Source organism: Octopus sinensis, linkage group LG19 (genome assembly GCF_006345805.1).
Source record: "Octopus sinensis linkage group LG19, ASM634580v1, whole genome shotgun sequence".
In the NCBI taxonomy this organism is placed as follows: Eukaryota; Metazoa; Mollusca; class Cephalopoda; order Octopoda; family Octopodidae; genus Octopus; species Octopus sinensis.
Window position 1 is genome coordinate 40,065,651 of NC_043015.1, and position 25,000 is coordinate 40,090,650.

Genomic DNA, 25,000 nt, shown 5'->3' on the forward strand with positions numbered 1-25,000 from the left:
TTGGGGAAGTGTCTTCTACTATAGCCTTGCAAGTGGATTTGGTAGGTGGAAAGTGAAAGAAGCCTGTTGTGTGTGTGTGTGTGTGTGTGTGTGTGTGTGTATACATAAAAATGGATCAAAAACGCAATAGAGGACAATAAAAACATTCAGACAGATGATACAAAGGTGGACAAGAGAAACAACAATTAAAAGGACAGGCAAAAAGAGATGGGTCATTCTTGGCTTTCTTTCATCAGTCAAGTACCAGAAGTCATGACCATTTCGGACAGTTACACTATATATATATATCTGTTTGTGTGTCTATGTTTGTCTTCCCACCATCGCTTAACAACCAATGTCGGTATGTTTATGTCCTCATAACCTAGCAGTTCAGCAAAAGAGACCAATAGAGTAAGTATTAGGCTTACAAAGAATAAGTATTGGGGTCAATTCATTTGACTGAAGGCAGTGCTCCAGCAGGGCTGCAGTCAAATGACTGAAACAAGTAAAAGAATAAAAGAAAGGTATAGGTGTGTGGTAAGAGGTTTGCTTCCCAACCACATAATTCTGGGTTCAGTCCTACAGCAAGGCGCCTCAGACAAGTGTCTTCTGGTACAGCTTTGGCCAGCCAACCAAAGCCTTGAGAGTGGATTTGATAAACTCAATCAGGAATCAAGGTGTGAAGAGCTAAATTAAAGATCTCACCTGCCGAGGTCCATCAAAGTCAGTGTGACATATAACATACTGGGCTGACCCTTTCTCATCCAGTTTCTTCTTCATGGCCTGAAAAACAAATAAAAGGGACCAACATGAGATAAATCCTATTACATATCACACACCTGTGGAATCATACAGCATGTACCTTCCATCATACCTGTTTCTTTACTGCCCACAAGGGGCTAAACACAGAGAGGACGAACAAGGACAGACAAACGGATTAAGTCGATTATATCGACCCCAGTGCGTAACTGGTACTTATTTAATCGACCCTGAAAGGATGAAAGGCAAAGTCAACCAATGCGGAATTTGAACTCAGAACGTAACTGCAGACGAAATACCGTTAAGCATTTCGCAGAAACGTGCTAACATTTTTGCCAGCTCACCGCCTTCCGTCATACCTCACACATCTTCTATTGTGAATCAAACTGTTGGATCAAACCTTACATGTCATCTATGATGCACCACCATTCATCCACACCCTACACAGGTGCCAAGCTGTATTGGCCCCTTTGTCCTTCCCTTGGATAACATTATTAGCATGGAGAGGGGAAGTGGTAAGCATGTGCAACTGCTGGTCTTCTATAAACAACAACCTTGCCAGGACTTGTGCCCTGGAGGGGAACTTTCTAGGTGCAATCCTATGGTCATTCATGACCAAAGGGGGTCTCCCAACCCTTCGTATATAAAGTATCAAACGAAACACACACACACACACACACACACACACACAAAATATCAAACCTGAACTCACCATAGCAAGATTTGAACTGGCATCTGCATTCCTTATCTGTCGGATTTTCTCTTGTAATAAAGTGACGTTGGTCTTTAGCCTGTCACGACTCACCTTGGGTAGGAGTTGTTTACCCAACATCTGAGGGTAAAAAAACATCAATTTATTCATTTTAGAAGATGATTAAACAAAAAGATACAATCTAGGTGAATGTAATTCGTGTATTATATACACTTCTCTCTCTCTCTCTCTCTCTCTCTCTCTCTCTCTCCAATCTTACTCACGTACACAAACACACGTATATATATATATGACGAGCTTCTTTCAGTTTCCGTGTATCAAATCAACTCAGAAGGCTTTGGTTGACACAAGGCTTTAGTAAAAGACGCTTGCCCAGTTGGCACAGGTTGGGACTGAACCTAAAACCTTGCAGTTGGGAAATGAACTCCTTAATTACCCACATGCCTGTGTCTATTACAAATAAAGAGACGCGATAATTAGAGAAAGAGAGACACAGAGACGTCGAGAGTGTGTGTGTGTTGTGTGTGTGTGTGTGTGTGAAACGTGCAAGTTAAAGGGAGATAACCATTATTCTTATCAACTAATTTCCTTCCAACAAAATCACGTAATTTCAAAGTTTTCGAAGATCTTGAGTAAAAGAAATGGTTCCTGTAACAACCCAAGGGTACAACTTAAATAATAAACATTTTAAAAACTTAAACGAAGAAAATCAATTTGTTTTTAATACAAACACACCTGGGACCACCTCAGGTTCTCGCAGAAAACTGTCCGTTTTAATATTTGTATATTCAGATTATGTGAAGGTGTGTGAGGGTGCGTGGCTTTGTGGTGAGGGCGTTAACCTCGTGATCATAACGTCGTGTTTTCAACTCCTCACCAGGAGGCACAGTGTGCCCTTCAACAACGGATTTCGTTTCATGTTGCTTCTTTAACTCAGCTTAACGATAGTGCAGCTCTCTCCCTCTCTCACGCACACACATACACTCTTTTCGCTCTCTGCCTTCCTTTTCCACACACACACACACACTATCTCGCTTTCACATATACACCTTCTCTCTTTCTTTCTCTCTCTCTTCTTCCTCCAAGCTGTCACACTATCAATGTTCCACTGAGTAAATGTTTCCTCATGACAACACAGGCCGCTAAAACAATTTGTGAAAGCATGGTACAAATTGCCAAGCCATTCTCTTTTGCAGATGATAGCTTGCTCTTTATATATTTAGATTAAAACCTGTCATCAGATAATTTTATGTAGGCACAAGGCTCGAAATTGTTGGTAAGGGAGCCAGTCGATTAGATCGACCCCAGCGCACAACTGGTACTTAATTTATGGACCCTGAAAGGATGAAAGGCAAAGTTGACCTTTGCGGAATTTGAACTCAGAACATAAAGACAGATGAAATATTGCTAAGCATTTCACCCAGCGTGCTAACGTTTCTGCCAGTCTTCCACCTTTATTTCTAGAGAAATATGGTAAGAAAAAGGTTCCATAGATTACTTCTCATCATCACCATCGTTTAACATCCGTTTTCCATGCTGGCATGGATTGGACGGTTTGATAGGAGAAGGCCAGCTAGGGAACTGTCCAGACTCCAACTGGCCATTGTAGCATGGTTTCCACAACTGGATGCCCTTCCTAATACCAACCACTTAACAGAGTGAGTTGGGTGCTATTTACGTGCCGTCAGCAAAGGTGCATTTACGCATCACCAACCCGAATGCATTTTATGTGGCACCAGCACCTGTAAACGACAAGCGTGCATGTATGGATAACAATGATGGCGATATCACAAGAACCAAACCAAATGCTATTATCTACGATAAAGTTTGTAGACTGCAATAATTGTCTCCTATGTTGCAGGTCTACCTTGGGATCTAGGGTACCACAAACACAAACTTACTGCATAGATCGCCTTTAACTGCTGCTCCAAACTGTCTCCATCTTCTTTCTTTACAAGAGACATCTTTAACTGTTCGAATAGTTTCTCGATTTCAGACAAGTTCTTGATGGCCTACAAAAAGAAACAAAATAACTCAAGCGTTTTATGCCCTTGATCACAAACAAATTATTGTTAAAGGGTACCAATGCACCATAAATGCTTCGCATGACTTCATGCTGGCCAACAAACACATCCAACTCCAAAGAGGTGTCACAAAGAACCACATAAGGAATGGTCTAAGAGATACAGTACACTTTAAATGAGTGACCTCCAGTCAGGTACCAAAATATAACCATTCTCAAAATTTTAACCACCAACATCTCTGGCAAAAAGCATCCCAAGGTGAAATTTTCTTGTCCTCATAAATTCTGCAAAATACTTAGATCAGTAACTTCTTATCTCTAATAGAGCTTAACTTAACTATTCTTTTTCCATACAGATGTCATCTCTAAGTAATTAGTACCTTAGTAATATTATTAAATTAAATATGCAAATTTTCCACACCTTCTTATGAATAATATTATACATCTAATTAGTGAGTCACTTACTGGTATTTCAGTAAATACAACAATGTCTATACATAGCTGAAAAGTTCTAATAAGATTGAAACATATCAGAGTTATCTCCCCTAATTCCTGAAATGGATTCAATATTATTCATTGAGCTTCATATATTTTCCATAACTACATAATCATTTCTAATTAGATTTTTGAGGTCTTACTAAATTAAATACGTTAATATTAACATAATTATTTGTATGGTGTGAACAAAAATATCAAGAATTTCAAAAAAATCTTTCCAGACAATTAAATATTTCTTTGCTCTGATCCAATCCAACATCGACCACCACCCACTGCTCTCCTCAAATATTTCATTACAGAAGACAGTAAATCGTTTACTCACATCAGCAGCCAGTCTTCCTGTAATGCATGTCATTCGCTTAGTGCTGTGTGATACACCAGAGAAGTTGGTGATGATAAACTGGCCGATATCACTCGTGTTGTGGACATGTCTGTGAAAACGAGAATGGAGGAAATGTAAAGGGACAGAAAGAAAATGAGAGAATAACAAAGAGAGCTACCTGTCAGAATTTCTGTTGAAAACCAGCGGGTTTCAAGAAGGCGAAAGCAAGGCAGCTTAACATCAAGAATAATCTTTTCTACTAGAGGCACAAGGCCTGAAATTTGTGAAGGATTGTCGATTAAATTGACCCCAATACTCAACTGGTCCTTCTTTTATCAACCCCAAAATGATAAAAAGCAAAGTTGATCTCGGAGGAATTTGAGCTCAGAACACTAAGAATTTCGCCTGGCATGCTAACGATTCTGCCAGCCCATTAATATTAATATTAATGACAACAAACATACTGAAAGGTTATCCTGCAAATATTTAGTTAGACCCAATATTTAATGTTAAAAACGCTTTTGCTTTAAGACATTTGAAAAGGAGTTCTTCACCCAAAATATTAAAATTAAGTATTTCTTGCATAACATTTTTAATATTTTTGTTATAGATAATTTAATGTTCCATCTGTATTGCTATCATCATCATCATCATCATCGTTTAACGTCCACTTTCCATTACCCCAATATTCAACTGGTCCTTCTTTTATCAACCCCAAAATGATGAAAAGCAAAGTTGATCTCGGAGGAATTTGAGCTCAGAACACTAAGAATTTCGCCTGGCATGCTAACGATTCTGCCAGCCCAATAATATTAATGACAACAAACATACTGAAATGCTAAAGGGTCAAATAATGTTGTAGACACACAGCTAAAAAGACAGGATAGTCATGGATGGGATACATTTGATCATAGGTCCACTTGATCACAGCTGACCTGGGGTTACACAACAACAATATCAAATTCTGCCGAGGTCAACTTTGCCTTTCATTCTTTCGGGGTCGATAAATACCAGTCATGTACTGGTGTTGATCTAATCAATCTAATACCCCAAAATCTTGTGCCTAGAGTAGAAAACAATATTGAGTACTTCTTTATAGGGTATATTATTTTGCTGTTTGTGCGAGTGAAATAGCAGAACCCCTTTGAGTGAAATGGGTGGAGGGGAGACTACTGTTTAGCAGTGGGTAAAGGACGGGCCCGTAGCCTTCGTGGGTAAACAAGGAATGGAAATTGAAACTGTTTGACTCACGTGCCGGTACAGAGTTCCTGGGAATATTTAGATTGTTCAGAGGGCGGAACTGACCTCAGTTCATTGATGGGTAGCCCCACACTGATTAGGGAGACATAGTCAGGGTAAATCTGAAATAGAGAAATTATTATATATGAAGGCCGAGACACAGAAGTGGGAGGGTTTTAGACATGTTAAACCGGAGAAAAATTGTGGTGCGGCTGTGTGGTTAAGAAGTTTGTTTCTCATCCACATGGGTGTGGGTTCAATCCCACTGTGTGGCACCTTGGGCAAGTTTATTCTTCTGTAGCCTCATGAGTGGATTTGGTAGACAGAAACTGAAAGAAGCCTGTCATGTGTGTGTATATGCAGGAGTGGGTGCATGATAAGAAGGTTGCTTCCCAACCACATGGCTCCAAGTTCAGTCCCATTTCATGACACCTTGGGCAAGTGTCTTCTACTGTAGCCTCGAGCCAACCAAAGCCTTGTGAGTGGATTTGATAGATGGAAACTGAAAGAAGCCCATCATATATTCATCTGATGGAAACAGTTTTTTTCTAATGATGTAATGTCTCCATTAATCAAGAAATACCAATCAGCAGATCTCCTTCAAGTTACACACTTCTATCTTTAAAAAAAGGAGGACACACACACACAGCCCCAGCTAGACAAACACACACACACACACACAAAGGGAATCCTCATGGAAGAATACTTTTGTCGATATGTCCCAGGGTTGACCAGTGGCTTAAACAACACCAACCAATGAAGTTGACTGACCAATGAAAGCAATCCAAATGTGACCTACCTCGTTGGGGTTGTGGGTGACACAGTCCAGTGCCATAACTTCCGTCTTTTTAAGTTCTTGTCTGTAAACTGGCAGCTGGTGCCTGATCACAGACTGAACCATTTTCTCGATGGTGCTTAACTTCTCAGCAGACATCTCTTCCTGGAACACAAATCATTCACAGATTTTACTTATATATATGTGTGTGTGTGTGTGTGTGTGCATGTGTGTGCGTCTGTATCTGTGTGTATGTGTGTGTGTGTTTTTGTGAGTGTGTGTGTATGTGTTTGTGCATCCGTATAGGCATATATCTGTAGGCCTGTGCATGTATGTGTGTCCATGTGTGCGTGTATGGATTTGCCTGTGAATGTGTGTCTGTCTGACACGTAGTAGTAGAAGTTGCAGTAGTAGTAGTAGGAGTTGTAGTTGTAGCAGTTGTTGTTGTTGTAGTGGGAGTTGTAGTAGTTGTTGTTGTAGTAGGAGTTATAGTAGTAGTAGTAGTTGTTGTCGTTGTAGTAGGAGTTATAGTAGTAGTAGTAGTAGTAGTTGTTGTAGTAGAAGTTGTAGTAGTAGTTGTTGTTGTAGTTGTTGTTGTAGTAGGAGTTGTAGTAGTAGTTGTTGTGGTAGTTGTAGTAGTAGTGGTGGTGGTGGTGGTGGTAGTAGTGTGGAGAGAGTGGACTTACCAAGCAGGAGAAATCGAACGTGAATTTGTGTTCCGTGACAGAAGAACCAAGTTGTCGGACTTGAGAAGTAAGGATTTGTTGCAAGGCAGAGTTCAATAAATGTGTGGCCGTGTGGTTGCACATACAGCCTTGTCTCACATCCTACAATTACACAAAAGAGACAGAAATATGAAACTTATCGGCAAAGCATGGTCTGCAGGGACTTTCTATATTGTTGGGAAGTGATGATGATGGCCCTAGTGATATTGGTGAGGATGAAGGTAGCAGTGGTAGTGGTATTGAGGATGATGATGATGATGGGGGGATGGTGTTGGTGGTAGTGGTGAGGTTGATGGTGGTGATGTGATGTTGGTGAGGATGAAGGTAGCAGTGGTAGTGGTATTGAGGATGATGATGGGGGGATGGTGTTGGTGGTAGTGATGATGCTGGTAGTGGTGAGGTTGATGGTGGTGATGGTGAGGATGACGGTGGTGGTGATGGTGATGATGATGGAGAAGGATGGTGTTGGTGGTAGCGATGATGGTGGTGGTGGTGGTGATGACAGTAGTAGTCGTGGTGATGATGATGGAAGGGATGGTGGTTGTGGTTCTGAGGTTGTAGTAGTGAAGAAGATAGTAGTAGTGGTGATGATTGTGATGGTGGTGGTGGTGGTGGTGATGATGGTTGTGATAGTGGTGATGATGCTAAGGGTGGTGGTGGTGGTGGTGATGTTGGTGAGGATGATGGTGGTGATGATGGAAGAGATGGTGTTTGTGGTTCTGAGGCTGTAGTAGTGATGATGGTTGTGATAGTGGTGATGATGCTAAGGGTGGTGGTGGTGGTGGTGATGTTGGTGAGGATGATGGTGGTGATGATGATGACAATGGTAGTCGTGGTGATGATGGAAGAGATGGTGTTTGTGGTTCTGAGGCTGTAGTAGTGATGATGGTTGTGATAGTGGTGATGATGCTAAAGGTGGTGGTGGTGGTGGTGGTGAAAAGCTCCTACCTGTTCCAGTTGCAAGCCCACCAAATCCTGCTTCCTGAAACTGCCTTCTTGCACCTGGCCAAAGTGTAGTACATAATTCTGCATCTGTTGTACGCTGGTTACCTGGAACTTCGCACCTGTCTTCTGTAAATAGTAAAAGCAGAGGTGAGTTGGGGGTGGGGTGTAATCTGAGAGTATAGTGGTGGTGGGCGTGGCAGTAGGGTCATATGTAGTAAACAGTGTGTTGCTTAACCCTAGGTTAAGAGACCGATAGAATAAGTACCAGGATTGCAATATTGTATGGCGATGGTACTTGTGAAATATGGTGATAGATTTAGTAGCCAAAAGGAGAGAGCAGAGGTAGAGTATGGTGGTGGTGGTGGTGGTGGCGGCGGTGGCGGTGAAAATAGCGACGGCGGAGGTGGTAGTGGCAGCAGTGGAAATAGCGACGGTGGAGGTGGTAGTGGCAGCGGCAGTGGAGGTGGTGGTGGTGGTCATGGTGGTGGCGATGTTGGCGTCCATGCTCGCACCTGCACCTGTGTTGCTCCTCCCCTTCTTCCCTCCTTCATGAAGCTGTGGGGAAGGCAGGGTAGGGAAATCAACGTCGTAAGCGTTGTCAAGGAGACCAGCCTTCTTTTAGAACGACTTCATGGCTTGAATTCGCCAAAACAGAAAATGGATAAGAAAGCCGAAAGCAAATTCTACAAAATGGGGAAACACGCCACACAGGGAAGGTTTCCCGTGCAAAGAATTTGCACAACCGAATGTTTTAGTTGTTGCACAACTAATACATAAAAAATATTATCCAAACACAAACTTTTGAAGTTTATAATTGTCTTTTTTTTAATTTTTAACGCTTGTGCAAAATTGGATTTGCTTTCGGTGGTAGTGTTGGTGTCACTTGTAGCGGTTGAGGTTGCAGTAGTAGTGGTGGTGTTGTTGGCAGTTATGGTAGACGGCAAAACGACGATATCGTTGCTGTTGTTGTTGTTGTCGTTGGTGGTGGTGGTGGTGGAATTTCTCAATTCACTGGAGCCTCCTGGACTACCTCCACACATATTAGCACTTAAGGTTGGAACTCCTGTAATGCAATCTGGAACCACCAAGACTTTGCAATGGAACACGACTGGTGATAAAGAAAATGATGTCACACGTTATCGAGGCGATCATTATTTCTGGATGTGGAAAAGGTGATGACGTCTTTATTCCAAGATTTCCTCTTACTCCATCAGGAGCAGAAATTCCATTTACATTCAGAAGACTGCAATTCCCCCTTCGTGTCAGTTTTGCCATGTCCATTAACAAATCTCAGGGTCAAACCCTCTCTGTAGCTGGTCTTCTCTTGGAAGAGCCCTGCTTCTCGCATGGGCAACTGTATGTTGGCTGCTCAAGAGTAGGAACCAAAAGAAACCTTTTTGTATATGCTCCACAAGGAAAAACAAGGAACATTGTTTACAACGAGGTGTTATAATCTCAACAGCCAGGAGGTATATACATGATCCCCCTTTTTTTAACAAACTTCATGTACTTTCATGTATTTATATTAATATACATATATGTGTGTGTGTGTGTATCCATATATATATATATATATAACAGAAAAGTCTAATTCTTCAATTGAATGTAACCGGGCAACGCCAGGTATCTCTGCTAGTATATATATATATATATATATAACAGTTTATACAACTTGGGTGATGACTCTTAGTCTTATATATCCCATCATCAAGCATTATTTGTTTTATTAAAAGGGGAAAGAAAGGGAGCAGAAAATGTAAAATAAATATTTTACCTTTGCAACAATGTGACCCAGGTCAGACTGTTGACCTCCAGCCTCGGCATAGAAAGATGTCTTGTTCAAAAGAATAGCACACTTGTCTCCAGCAGAAACCTTCTCAGTCAAAGAATTGTTATGGATCAAAGCCACCACGCAGCTGTCAGGGACATCGGTAAAACCTGACAAGAATGGGGAGAGCGAAGATGTAGGAGAGAAACCAGAATTGCAGGAAGAAAGATATATATCAAGTATTAAGGGCCCAAAGATATACATGGAAAATATGGGCCCTATGGTACGTGATGCACAAAAGGGCTAAAGATACATTATCATCATCAGAATCACCATTTAATCTCTATTTTCCATGCTGGCATGGGTTGGGCATTAAGGGCCCGAAGATACATATAGAAAATTAAGTGTCCAAAGTTACAAGTTGTACAACCAGAAGATTAAGGAGCCAAAGGTGCATATTGACACAAAGGGCTCAACGATACAAGGGAACTAAGGCTGCGAGCTGGCAGAAACGTTAGCACGCCGGATGAAATGCTTAGTGGTAGTTCGTCTGCCGTTACGTTCCGAGTTCAAATTCCGCCGAGGTTGACTTTGCCTTTCATCCTTTCGGGGTCGATTAAATAAGTAGCAGTTAATCACTGGGGTCGATTAAATAAGTAGCAGTTAATCACTGGGGTCGATGTAATCAACTTAGTCCCCTTGTTTGTCCCCTCTATGTTAAGCCCCCTGTGGGCAATAAAGAAATAAATACAATGGACCATTTTGGACCCAAAAGTACAAGCGGAAAATTAAGGGCCCAAAGATACAATGGAACATTAAGGGTCCTATGGTACAAGGTATATAGGGGTCAAATGTACATATGGTAGATTAAGGATCCATAATATGAAATCTGTGCTTATTAGACTTCAGGAAATATTTGACCAAACTGGACATTGCACATCAGTGTGATAGTGACCAAAGTATGAATGGTTACTAGTCATCATCATCATCATCAACATCATCAACATCATCTTTCTTTAATATATGTTTTCCATGCATTTTTTTTCTAAAAAATCAAATCAAAATCGAAATCGATCAACATCAATGGAATTTGTAGTTTGTGGTACCAGTGCCGGTGGCACATAAGAGAACCATCGGAACGTGGCCGTAGCCAGCACCGCATCGACTGGCCTCTGTGCTGGTGGCACGTAACAAACACCATCCAATCGTGGCCGTTGCCAGCCTCGCTTGGCCTCCGTGCCGGTGGCACGTAAAAAGCACCATCCGAGCGTGGCTGTTCGCCAGCCTCGTCTGGCACCTGTGTCGGTGGCACATAAAAAGCACCCACTACACTCACGGAGTGGTTGGCGTTAGGAAGGGCATCCAGCTGTAGAAACACTGCCAGATCTGACTGGCCTGGTGCAGCCTTCGGGCTTCCCAGACCCCTGTTGAACCGTCCAACCCATGGAAAGCGGACGGATGATGATGATGATGCAGGCATGGGTTGGATGGTTTGACCAGAACTGACAAACCGGAGTGCTACACTAGGTTCCAGTGTGGTTTGGCTTGCTTTCTACAGCTGCACACCCCTTCCTAACACCAACCCACTTTACAGAGTCTGCTGGGCACTTTTAACATGGTACCAGCATCATGCTGATGCCATGTAAATGGTTCTAGTATTTAATGATGATGATGATGGCAAAATGGTTAGAGGCCATGTGCTAAAATGTTTGTAGCAAAAAACAGGAACTGGTAAGATTAGATCTCAAGATGTTGAGCTTCACAGATGGATCAATCAGGACAGAGAAGATGGAGTGACTTAGTGATCGTACTCTGTTGTAGATATATTCATGTACTTTATTGACCAATGGAATCAATACCAATAATATATTGTGGTCCTCTAAAAACTGACCTTTGTCCTAAAGGGAGGTCATCTGTGGGTCATGAAACAACAATGGACTTACTGTAAACACCATTAGTGCTGGTGTAGAGGTATTTGTAGTGGTCATCTGTGGTCAAAATGGAAGATTCCTGAAGCTTTGCTATTAGGTCAGGATCCAGAACATTTGGTACAGCTGGTTTCTCTAAACTGGGTTGAAGCTGTTAATAAGACAAACAGGAAACTATTAAACAACAACAACAACGATTATTATTATTATTATTATTTATAGGAAAATAGCTGTTTATCATGAGACCATAACCCGTGGCCTCTACCTGGGACGTAGCCAGCCCACTTACGCATACCTTTCCTTCTTGTGACACAAACCCTACTTGTGAAGACCTGTTGAGGCAAGTGAAAATCGAAATCGATCAACCGGTGGCACCCCGACTGGCCTCCGTGCCGGTGGCACGTAAACAACACCAACCGATCATGGCCACTACCAGCCTCCCCTGGCACCTGTGCAGGTGGCACGTAAAAAGCACCCACTACACTCACGGAGTGGTTGGCGTTAGGAAGGGCATCCAGCCGTAGAAACACTGCCAGATCAGACTGGGCCTGGTGCAGCCTACTGGCTTCCCAGACCCCAATTGAACCGTCCAACCCATGCTAGCATGGAAAACGGACGTTAAATGATGATGATCATCATCATCACACTTACATTATACAGATGTATATGTATAAACACACACACACACACATATATATATATACACACACACATATGATAAGGTGCTGAAAAGTTCCTGGCATTTGGTAAAAGAAAATTCAGGAGGATCAGTTAATTATGATTTCATTCAACATATTCCCCTCTCAAATTCACACATTTATGGCAGTGGTCCTTCAGTTTTTCTCATCCCATAAAAGGACTCAGAAGAATGGGCCTTCAGCCAGGCCTTTCGTGGTACCCTTAAAGCCAGGAACCTTTTAGAACCCCCTCATATGTATGTGTATGTATGTATGTATGTGTGTATGTATTTATGTGTGTGTAAGAGATAGAAGAACGGTGAGAGCGGTGTGATGGTGTATGGAAACTAAAATTGGATAGTCAGTGTAGAGGACAATACATGGTGCAAGATGTGTGAGGTGTGTAGTTGTATAGAGGACACATGTGGTGTGCGTAAAACATGTGGTGATGCATTACATGTATGACAAGGGTGAAACATGGACAGCCAATGTGGAATACGACTCACCTGTCGTTTTAAAAAGTCTTCCTGAATTTTATCAACGTCCACCTGGTAACCTCTCTCCCATGCAATATTGCACAGAACATCGACAGGGACCGGTCGACCGAACCGGCCCTCAGCTAACTGGATGATGTTTTCTGGAAAAACAAGAAGAATCTTTCTGACAAAGGAAAATAAATTCTAAGAATATGGTGAGATTAAACTTTGTATGGGAGATTTACTTCAACATGGGTTAGAGTGGCAAAATTTGTAGGTAATTAGACAACTAACCAAAGTAACAATGGTTCAAATCTCATCTGTCTGTAATGTCTATGGCCAAGACAATAATTAACTCTCAATGGCTGTGTGGTTAGGGAGCTTGCTTCCTGGCTACATGGTTTCGGGTTCAGTCCCACTGCGTGGCACTTTGGGCCGGTGTCTTCCGCTATAGCCCCGAGTCGACCGAAGCTTTGTGATTGAATTCGGTAGGTGGAAGTTACTGCCATGTGTGTATGTGTGCGTATAGCTGCTCAGTGCCTCTCCGAAAGAGAAAGAGAGAGAGAGGGAATCCACTTTAGCAAAATTTTAATTTTCTTCTCCCATTTCAACCCACTGAAGTCACAATTTTTTTCTTTTCACAGTTGAGTGAACTTGCTAACATTAATCACTGAACTGTGACATACAAGATAAATCTAGTCAGTTGCTGACCACAAAAATGCAATTACAGTTAATGACAAGGTTTGAACTCACGACCAAGAAGTCGGTAGACAAACATCTTAACCAGACGACTAACACAGTATACACACATATTCTTCAACTTAATAAACACAATAAAGGTCTCTGAGAATTACAATAAAACATTTACAAACCATCAGTGAACTGTTGAGAACCAAGTTTGTTGAGAAGTCTCTCAAAAGAATGGTAACCATCCTGTAACATCTCCAAGTAATGCCGCTCACTTTGGTCCAGAATCTCTTGGATCTGTCAACAGATTATGGAATATTTTCTGGGATTTTCTACCAAAATATCTAAAATTTTCTAGAATATTTCAAACAATGAATTAGTTTTATTATTTAAAATATATCATGTGTGAGTATATTTGTATACCAGGGATGTGCCACCTGGGTAGGCAAGATAGGCAGTACCTACCCTGAATGAAATAGATCAATAGCAACATTTTCCTTTTATGCCAAAATATGCACCTAATTCAATAAAATTTGGAAAGTTACTCTGATTATTATGCATAAAATGCAAAATATTTTATTTTTTCTTAGATTAAGTAGACATAATTCTTCCTTGCCTTTCAATCTCAGTATTAAAGCTATGCATAGCACTGCTGTAGTACACCAGCTGCGTACACTCCTACAACAACGTTTTCTTCACGTGCTAGATGTAAATCTGCTAGATGTAAATCTGCCTCCAACTCAGTCACATGCCTGTGTTTTGCTTACTTTTTGTGTGTTTTACTACATAAACATCAGCAACTGCCTACCCTGAGTAATTACTCACAGCACGTACTTGATGTATACAATGTATGTGTATATGTATGATATATAAGTGTATGGTGATGCTATAGTCTTTCAACTACCATATAATTAGACAAAGCAGTGATTTCCCTCTTGTAAATATGTCAAAAGGAGAAAGCATTGCTGCTTGCACATGCCTTCTATCACTCCAAAGAAATATTTGGTACCAGCTGTTTCCATTTGAGTTGATGGGGTTAATTTTAGCTTCATATACTAATGCTTCAGCATTACAAGACTGGTTAAGCAGACAGGAATCACATGATCACATTATAAAACAGACACACAAACACACACACACACACAGATGAAACTTATTCTAAGCATTATTTACCATTGTTTTATCTTGGAAACATTCCGGGAAGACTTCTTCCTGTAATGATAAAAACAGAATTTTTGTTTAAAACATTTATCAGAAAATTTTCTCCTCTCCTACATATTCCATCCCCGTCCCATGTTCCCCCAATTCTGCAATATGTCCCCCCTACCCACTCAACAATGTGTCCCTGTAATCAAAGTCTTATACCTGTTCTAGCATAAAAGAAACAACAACAAAACAGAAACAAGAATCCCAAACCAATCTAACATAGAATCCAGCTTACCAATGATTCCGCGACATCATTGACCAAGGAGCCAAAGAATCCAGTTGGGGCCTGGAAGATGGTGTGGGCCTGGTGGAGGGCTCGGTGGATGACATGGCGCAGTTTGTGTCTGAAGAAAGAATGAGAAACCGATTACACACACACACAAACACATATCTTATGAAGAATGAGCGACTATATATATATATATTATATATATATATATATATATATATATGGTCATCGTTTAACATCCGCTTTCCATGCTAGCATGGGTTGGATGATTTGACTGAGGTCTGGCAAGCCAGGATGCTGCACCAGGCTCCAATCTGATCTGGCAGAGTTTCTACAGCTGGATGCCCTTCCTAACGCCAACCACACACACATATATAAATATATATATATATATATATATATATATATATACACACACACACATCTTATGGTCTGGGTTGTTCAGTGACATCCATTTAGAGTCAAGATAGATTCTATACTTGGTAAAATATATACACCCCATTCACATACACTTAGAATAATATACACATCAACACACACAGACATAAATAAATATAACACGCACATATACATAAGGATACACAGATATTAAAATACATAATAAACACACTGAATATACAAATACATATACAGGCACACAGTTCTAACACATACACACACACATGTAAATACACAAACACAGACACAACACAGTGATCCGTGCTGAAACTGAACCCAGTACCTTTACATTACATCTCACAGCAACGACAGATGCTAACAAGTAGTCACTCACCCTAAGCCATCCCTGCTAGGTAACAAGCCATCACCAATGGCTATTGTTGACATCCTTATATGGTCAGCCACAATCCTGTAGGCCTCGTCTCTGCCACCAACATCCGCCGTTCCAGTCTTACCGATATACTGAGCAGAACCACTCGCCTACAACAAGACAAACACAACCATTTTTCTACTCAGAGAAGATGGCAAACAGCAGGCAAACAAATTCCAGTAAGAAAGAAAAAAAAAACAGTTTCAAGGCTTTAAAACATTTACAAACCATCATCATCATCATCATCATCAACATTGTTCGACCATGGTCGAGACAATGGAATTTACCATGCTACGCCAGACTTCACGGTCCATCATGGCATTACAGAGATCCTGTTGCTGGATGCCTGTATCCCTGGAGATTACATCAGGGTAGGAGAGTGTGCGCCCTCTGGTATTGAGAGTAGATGGCTTCCAGAGGAGAAGAGTAGAAATTGCCTCATTTTCAGCTCTACAATAATGTCCAGCAAACTGGACTCTTCTACCTTTCACAAGAGATGACACAGGTGGTAGTTTCCCATATATTTGCATTTTGGTTGGATGTTGCTTCCACGAGAGATTTTGAGCTCTCATAAGGAGGTGAGTGTAGGTTCCATCCAACCGCCTCTCAAGCTTCTTTGATAACGTCCTGGTTTCTGAGCCATATAGTAGAATTGGTTCGACTGTGGCTTTGAAGATTTCAAGTTTGAAGTCCCTACTTAGATTTGATGACCAGATCTTATGCATGTCATTACAGGCTGACCAGGCCATACCCTTTCTAGTTAGAAAATCTTTTCCAGATGATGATATGTATGATGATATGTATAAACCATCAGTGAAATGTTGAGAAGTCTTTCAAAAGAATGGTAACCATCCTGTAACATCTCCAAGTAATGCCTTTCCCTTTGGTCTAGAATCTCTTGGATCTGTCAACAGATTATGGAATATTTTCTGGGGTTTTACAGAATCAGACAAATTCATGTGTCTCCTTTCTGCTCTTTGAAGAAAAAAGTGAAGAATGTGTACTCAAACAATACACTTCTCATTTCTTCAAGGAATGCTACTCTCTCAGACATGAGAACACATCTCTCTTCAAAGCATCCAAATATATTTTATTTTAGAAATTTTTTTAAAATGCTTGTTTTTAGTTTCTGCCTACACTGGCCAGCACCGGCTTCTTCCAGTTCTAATTGGCTTTTTTTTTTTTCTTTTTTTTTTTTTGAATAAACAGCTTACCTTGTGAATTCTGTTAAATATTCCTTGAAACAAATCTGAGCTGTAATTGTCTTTGGAACCAGACAGAACTGAACACAACCGCTCCAGTCCAAGCCCTGTGTCTACATGTTGTCTGGGGAGTTTCTGCAAACTTTGGTCAGTCATTCTATCAAAGACAATAAGGAAGAATGGATGCAGGTGTTTATTAAATGTGTGTGAGTGTGTGCATGTTAGTATATGTGTGTGCTTGTGTGCATTTTTGCATCTGTCATTATCTCATACTGCTCAAGGGCCAGGGTTGGTTTATTTATATCCCTGTCACTTAGCAATTCACCAAAAGGGCATTGACAGAATAAGTACCAGACTCAAAATAATCTCTGGGAGTCAATCGTTTGATTGACTCAAAAAAAGTGTTAACATCATCATCGATTAACGTCCGTTTTCCATGCTGGCATGGGTTAGACAATATAACGTAATAAAATATTCCCCTGCAGAATCATTGTAAGTTTGCATCCAACTCCACTATGAACAGCCACTGCAGAGGAAGCAAATAGACACAATGGTGAAACGTGCGTAACAAAAAAATAATGTAAACTGCATCTTGATTCCACACTCTAAAGTGGTTGGCGTTTGGAAGGGCACCCAGCCATAAAAAAGACAATGCCAAAACTGAACTTGTCTGTGCTTGTGCCACGTAAAAAGAGCGAAGTCCACTCTGCTGAGTGGTTGGTGATAGGAAGGGCATCCAGCGGTAAAGATCTGGTCAAAACAGTCAGCGACATCTGGTGCAGGCTTCTGCTTAGCCGGCTCTTGTCAAACCGTTCCACCCAGCATGGAAGGTGGACGTTAAATGATGATTATATTATGTTATGTTGTGTCTGGGGAGAGTCATTCTCTTTTAGTACCTTATTATTTAACACACCCACTGAGTGTGTTAAATAATAAGGTACTAAAAGAAAATGACTCTTCCCGGACACAACAGAATATGCTTCAACACACGAACACATATAAAGAATCTTGCAAACCAAATCCAAAAACGAAATATATTATATTATATTTTTAACTAATGGCACAGAATGAACCAATGACACAAAGTGGACTCTGAAAGAAAATCTACCTTTAATATCATAAAATAAAAGTCAGAAGTGGCGTTGCAATTACAAAATTGTTATGGAAATTAAATTCCGATACCGTGGGGCAAATAGATTCGTCACCATTAAAATATAGTGATTGATCAGGAATCACTTCACTACAGAATAAATTCGTCACCGACTGAAGGGTTATCTCCCTTCATTAATCAACTCGCAAAGAGTTATTTCCCTTCAATAACTATTTCTAAGAAATCCGCTAAAAAACGTTTCATGGAATCAGAATAAAATGGTGACTTTCTGGTGGATTCGAATATCAACCTACTGATAAAAAAAACAACGGTGATCAGCGTGTTTTTATGCTCGAAACATATCAATAATGAATAGATACATTATTGCATCTCACAGGTTATCGGTTTTGGCAGACATCGGAATACATCAACAAATAAACGGTTGATTTCTAGAGACGAGAGTGATTCCTCTCTTTGACCCAGGGCAGTTGAGACACTAAAGCACACATCATCATCATCATCGTCGTCGTTTAACGTCCGCTTTCCATGCTAGCATGGGTTGGATGGTTTGACTGTGGTGAAGACGAAATACTAGGGTATCAATGAATCATGTGTGTTGTGATCAGAATGTATTAAGAACACGCAAGCATGTATCTGACTCATACACTGTTCACTTCCCAGACATTTGTACATTACTGCATATACTTTATATGCACTTTCGACAAGTTATGGTGCACCTGAGCACTGTATACAATAATTTCATTATTATTATTATTTTTTTTTGAAGAACGAATTTAGTCACAAGGCCAACCATTTTGAATGAAACTGACTTAGTTGATGTCAATGGCTGGTATTTTATTTTATCAAGCCCTGCGGGGATGAGAGCAAAGTTGACCTCAATGGGACTTGAACTCAGGTTGCAAAGAAACAGAAGTTATACAGCCTGATATTGTCCCGATACTTTTATGAGTCAGCCAGTCTCTTGACCAGCAAAATAGTCGATTACTTCGACCCCAATGTTCAGCTGGTACTTTACTTCATCAACCCTGAAAGGATGAAAGGCAAAGTCAATCTTGGCAATATCTGAACTTAGAATGTAAAAACCAGAAAAAATGTCACTAGGCATTTTGTCCAACACTAAGCATTTTGCTCTGCCAATGCATGGATCATAAGACTTGCTGTGAGATCAGGCCCACTGAAGGACTTCTGAGGATCATCATCATCGTTTAACGTCCGTTTTCCATGCTAGCATGGGTTGGACGGTTCGACTGGGGTATGGGAAGCCAGAGGGCTGCATCAGGCTCCAATCTGATCTGGCAGTGTTTCTACAGCTGGATGCCCTTCCTAACGCCAACCACTCCAAGAGTGTAGTGGGGGCTTTTTACGTGCCACCGGCATGGGGGCCAGTCAGGCGGTACTGGCAACGACCTCGCTCGAATCTTTTTACACATGCCACTGGCACAGGTGCCTGTAAGGCGACGCTGGTAACGATCATGCTCGAATGGTGCCCTTTTATGTGCCACCGGCACGGAAGCCAGTTAGCCGCTCTGGTAATGATCACGCTCAGATGTTGCGCTTGGCACCCTATTAGCACGGGCGTCCTAAATCATAACTCTGCTAGACCAAGGTTTAACTAACACTAAACAACATCAAAAACAACAACAAAACATGTTGGCCAAACTACCACATGTTAAAATGGACTGATCACGTGACAGAGCACCACAGCCATGATGTAACTCACCGATTGTACTCCATGAATACCAGATTCCATATTTCCACAACATCCGAAGATCCAGTGTTGACCAAATGAGCAGCATCTCTATGGCCAATGTGGTCATAATGGATTTCTGTGCAAGGGCCACATGACCCCGTGTTGCCCATTTCCCAGAAATTGTCCTTCACATCAAATGGTAAAATCCTCTCCGCTGGAATCCTGGACGAAGTAAGAACAAGAATTTAGGGCTAGGGTAGCAATCATACATCAAAAATTACAGCAACTCATATCAATACTGTTTAGCTGATCTGGTAACGTAGACCACACACATACAGATATATATATATATACAGATATATATATATATATATATATATATATATATATATACCAGAGTAAACACATAAATGTGAAACAAACAAGGTGGAAAAAAGAGTACTCAAATACCAGTGGTAGAGTAATATGCTTTATTTAAAAGCAGCAGAAAATTCAACAAAACCTGTTACTCTGAGTTTCACGTTCCCGTTCGTTGGACAGTTTTTGCTTGTCCGACGAACGGGAACGTGAAACTCAGAGTAACAGGTTTTGTTGAATTTTCTGCTGCTTTTAAATAAAGTATATATATATATATTATAAATAATTTGGGAAAATAAATTTCCAAATCAATCAGGCGTAACCCAACAGCGTTATATGCATTTACATATCATACTTTGGGGAGAGATAGAACAGTTAAGTGAAAGAGAGGGTGAATGAGAGGGAGGTGAGTGAGAGGGAGTTATATCTTACCTGAGTTGAAGCCAAATCTCTTTAGTTTCCAAGTCGGGCAAAAGAGAAAGATGTTTATTACCAGCAAAATAAGTGAAATAAAGTCGATCCAAGGGGATTCTGTAGACATCAGTCAGCAATTTCAGGGCCAGATGACATGCTTCTTTCTGTCAGAAAGAGAGAGATTCATCAATATAAGCTAACACCATCACCATTTTACTTCCACTTTCTATGCTGGCATGGGTTGGAGGTGTTACTACTGTCCAAATCATTTCTTGCCATGAACCAGTGCCTCTTATAACATAAATTAACCTAAATTTTTACTTTCAATCCAGAAGTTTGCATCACAGAATCAGGGGCAGCTTCGAGTAGGTTGGTATCAAAAGGGTTAAAACAAGGGTCAATAATTTCTACAATATGTCCGAATTTAAGATTCACACCAGAGGTCAAAGCAGAACGCTTATCCATTATACAATTCTTTACATTGTCAGTTCAAATCGCCTGTCTTTCATTCTTCTGGGGTTAATAACATGTCTGTTCTGGCAAGGTTTCTATGGCTGGATGCCCTTCCAGCCTTACCCATCACCAAACACTTTGCAGACTCTTGTTTCCTCATGGCACACCAGAACTACTGAGGTTGTTTCACTCACCAATAAATGTAGGTTGGGGGGGCTTCTCTTGTGGTACCAGTACAGGATGTGGGGGGACAGGAATATCCTAGTGAGCAGCATATCCATCTCCACCTTCACAAGTCAAAAGATTGCACCAAATAATAATAATAATATAATAATAATAATAATAGTTATTACCGTAGGCACAAGGCCTGAAATTTGGAGAGAGGGGAACAATCATTAATATTGACCCCAGTAATTGACTGGTACTTTATTTTATCAACTCCCAAAAGGATGAAAGGCAAAGCTGACCTCAGTATGTAAACATTCGTAACTAAACATTGCTAGACCCTTTGTCTGATGCTCTACCCCTTCTGTTAGGACAATCCATTGTCCTAACAATAATAATAATAATTGCCTTTATTGGCCACAAGGGCTAAAGACATTAGGGACAGTACAAAGATGAAATTCAAAACAGTGGTGGGAGGCAGGAGTGGAAAGGAAATAAAAAACTAAAACAAAAAAAAAACAACAAATAATAACAATACAATATCTTTGTAATAATTGAGATGGGAAACAATGAGAAAATATCTGAGTTTGAGGAATACAGTACCTTAAAATAATCTCCGAAGGACCAATTGCCCAACATCTCAAAGAAGGTGTGGTGGTAAAGATCTTTGCCAACATCATTTAAATCATTATGTTTCCCACCAACCCGAATGCATCTTTGACTATTGGCAGCTGTCTTGTAATGAGCCATCTCACTGCTGATGTTACGGTCTCCGAGGAATATCGGTTTGAACTGTGGAATAAACAGCAACAACAACAGATGTAAGACAGATGCAGTTTTTTATATACTAAAAGACATCAAACGATATTGTGAGCAATACACATACATGCGCGCACACATACAATAGCCCACTTGTAAATCAACATATATATATATATATATATATTCCAGATGTGAACACTTGAGCAGTATGTGTGTGTGTGTGTATATGTATGCGAGTGGCTGTGTGGTAAGTAGCTTGCTAACCAACCACATGGTTCCGGGTTCAGTCCCACTGCATGGCACCTTGGGCAAGTGTCTTTTACTATGGCCTCAGGCCGACCAAAGCCTTGTGAGTGGATTTGGTAGATAGAAACTGAAAAGAAGCCCGTCGTATATATGTGTATATATAATTATGCATGTGTGTATGTGTGTATGTTTGTGTGTCTGTGTTTGTCCCTCCGACATCACTTGACAACCGATGCTGGTGTGTTTACGTCACCATAACTTAGCAGTTCGGTAAAAGAGACCGATAGAATAAGCACTAGGCTTACAAAGAATAAGTCCTGGGGTCGATTTGCTCGACTAGAAGGCGGTGCTCCAGCATGGCCGCAGTCAAATGACTGAAACAAATAAAAAAAGAGTATATATATATATATATATATATTTATATGGAGCCTTATTTAACAAAATATACACACATATCATCATCATCATTTTATGCCTGCTTTCCATGCTGGAATAACAGAATCAGTAGAGTATCAAACAAAGAAATACCTTTTGGTATTTGAGTCCCCTTATTGTTCAGTTACATCCCTTCATACTCAAGACGACCATACCTTTCTTCCTTCAGGGGTCAGTAATATAAATACCAGGCAAGCATTGCGGTCGAAATGATCAAATAGGAAAACTTGAAGACGGTGCCCCAGCATGGTCGCAGTTCAATGAGTGAAACCTGTAAAAGATATTTAAGACAAAAGCAAACTTACTTGGTTCATTCCTGCATTGGTAAAATAAGTACCAGCTGCCTTCGTGGGGATCACAGATGATGACTTCACAAACTGATGGCCGTTCTCTTCACAGAAATAATCTAAGAATGTCTTGCGGATTCGCTTCGATGACCACGTGGTTTTCTTGTGGGAATGGATGAGGGCCGAGTAAGTGTGGCTCCGCTGGCAATGATGACAAACTCTGGTGCCAACCTTCAACATGATGAAACCAGCTAACAGCACCTAAAAAAAGGACAGTTTTATTTTGAGTATTTCATCACTGTGTAGTGAGAGCATTGAGGTTATGTCCACTTGAGAGAGACATTGGGCCACTATGTCAAAAGGGGGCAAGCTGGCAGAAATGTTAGCACGCCGAGCAAAATGCTTAGTGGTATTTCATCTGCCGTTACATCCTGAGTTCAAATTCCATGAGGTCGACTTTGCCTTTCATCCTTTCGGGGTCAATAAATTAAGTACCTATTTCTTTACTGCCCACAAGGGGCTAAACACAGAGAGGACATACAAAGACAGACAAACGGATTAAGTCGATTATATCGACCCCAGTGTGTAACTGGTACTTATTTAATCAACCCCGAAAGGATGAAAGGCAAAGTCGACCTCGGCGGAATTTGAACTCAGAACGTAGCGGCAGACAAATACCTATTTCTTTACTACCTACAAGGGGCTAAACACATAGAGGACATGCAAAGACAGACAAACGGATTAAGTCGATTATATCGACCCCGGTGAGTAACTGGTTCTTATTTAATCGACTCCAAAAGGATGAAAAGCAAAGTCGACCTCGGCGGAATTTGAACTCAGAACGTAACAGCAGACAAAATACAGCTACGCATTTCGCCTGGCGTGCTAACATTTCTGCCAGCTCGCCACCTTAAATTAAGTACCAATTACGCACTGGGGTCGATGTAATCGACTTACTCCCTTTGTCTGTCCTTGTTTGTCCCCTCTGTATTTAGCCCCTTGTGGGTAATAAAGAAATAAGAGACATTGGGGCATTAAGTTACACTCTTGAGAAGGTTTGAAACCTGCATGCTAGGAATATAACTCATGAATCGTTCAGTGCTGCCACCGTATACACTTTCAGTCGCATGATACATATTAACAGCCTGAGTGAATGAGAGAGACCTTGACATACTCTCTCTTTTTACTATTTTACTTGTTTCAGTCATTTGACTGCGGCCATGCTGGAGCACCGCCTTTAGTCAACCAAATCGACCCCGGGACTTATTCTTTGTAAGCCTAGTACTTATTCTATCGGTCTCTTTTGCCAAACCGCTAAGTGACGGGGACGTAAACACACCAACATCGGTTGTCAAGCAATGCTAGGGGACAAACACAGACACACAAACACATACACATATATATATATATATACGACAGGCTTCTTTCAGTTTCCGTCTACCAAATCCACTCACAAGGCATTGGTCGGCCCGGGGCTATAGCAGAAGACACTTGCCCAAGATGCCACGCAGTGGGACTGAACCTGGAACCATGTGGCTGGTTAGCAAGCTACTTACCACACAGCCACTCCTGCGCCTGTTAGAAATAATGTTAGAAATAATGTTAGAAATAATAGTCAAATCACCCTCAAATCACACATTAGCTGTCACCCCATCAATTACAACAACGAGCATTCCAGTTAATCTGATCAACAGAACAGCATGTCTGTGAAACTAATACGCAAGTGGCTGAGCGCTCCACAGACACTTGTACCTTAAATGTAGTTCTCGGTGAGATTCAGTATGACAGAATGTGACAAGGCTGGCCCCTTTGTAATTACAGGTATAGCTCATTTTTGCCAGCTGAGTGAACTGGAGCAATGTGAAATAAAGTGTCTTGCTCAAGGACACAAAGCACTGCTGGGAATTGAACTCACGTCCTTGCAATAATGACTTGAATACCCAAACCACTAAGCAACATGCCTTCACACATTATCAGCTCGTTAAAGGCAATGTTAGGTAATGAGTGGATTTGGTAGACGGAAACTGAAGGAAGCCCGTCGTATATATATGTATGTGTGGGTATATGTTTGTCCCTCCAACATCGCTTGACAACCGATGCTAGTGTGTTTACGTCCCCGTAA

The 25,000-nt window shown here is 40.9% G+C and overlaps 1 protein-coding gene across 1 annotated transcript in view; it reads right to left on the minus strand.

Moving 5' to 3' along the window:
• LOC115222054 (alanine--tRNA ligase, cytoplasmic-like) overlaps positions 1-25,000 on the minus strand; it is a 28,045-nt gene that overhangs the window by 2,334 nt on the left and 711 nt on the right. Inside the window, exons 2-21 of the mRNA XM_036511119.1 lie at positions 22,897-23,139; positions 21,752-21,940; positions 20,549-20,694; positions 19,790-19,981; positions 16,971-17,115; positions 15,721-15,866; positions 14,955-15,063; positions 14,687-14,725; positions 13,699-13,810; positions 12,857-12,987; positions 11,689-11,824; positions 9,752-9,915; positions 7,981-8,103; positions 6,994-7,134; positions 6,332-6,472; positions 5,545-5,654; positions 4,294-4,402; positions 3,352-3,462; positions 1,451-1,570; positions 685-762 (exon numbers count right to left, since the gene is read on the minus strand). Of these exons, the coding sequence (XP_036367012.1) occupies positions 685-762; positions 1,451-1,570; positions 3,352-3,462; positions 4,294-4,402; positions 5,545-5,654; positions 6,332-6,472; positions 6,994-7,134; positions 7,981-8,103; positions 9,752-9,915; positions 11,689-11,824; positions 12,857-12,987; positions 13,699-13,810; positions 14,687-14,725; positions 14,955-15,063; positions 15,721-15,866; positions 16,971-17,115; positions 19,790-19,981; positions 20,549-20,694; positions 21,752-21,940; positions 22,897-23,118 (2,664 nt within the window). The 5' untranslated portion in view covers positions 23,119-23,139. The remainder of the gene's footprint in view (positions 1-684; positions 763-1,450; positions 1,571-3,351; positions 3,463-4,293; positions 4,403-5,544; positions 5,655-6,331; positions 6,473-6,993; positions 7,135-7,980; positions 8,104-9,751; positions 9,916-11,688; positions 11,825-12,856; positions 12,988-13,698; positions 13,811-14,686; positions 14,726-14,954; positions 15,064-15,720; positions 15,867-16,970; positions 17,116-19,789; positions 19,982-20,548; positions 20,695-21,751; positions 21,941-22,896; positions 23,140-25,000) is intronic.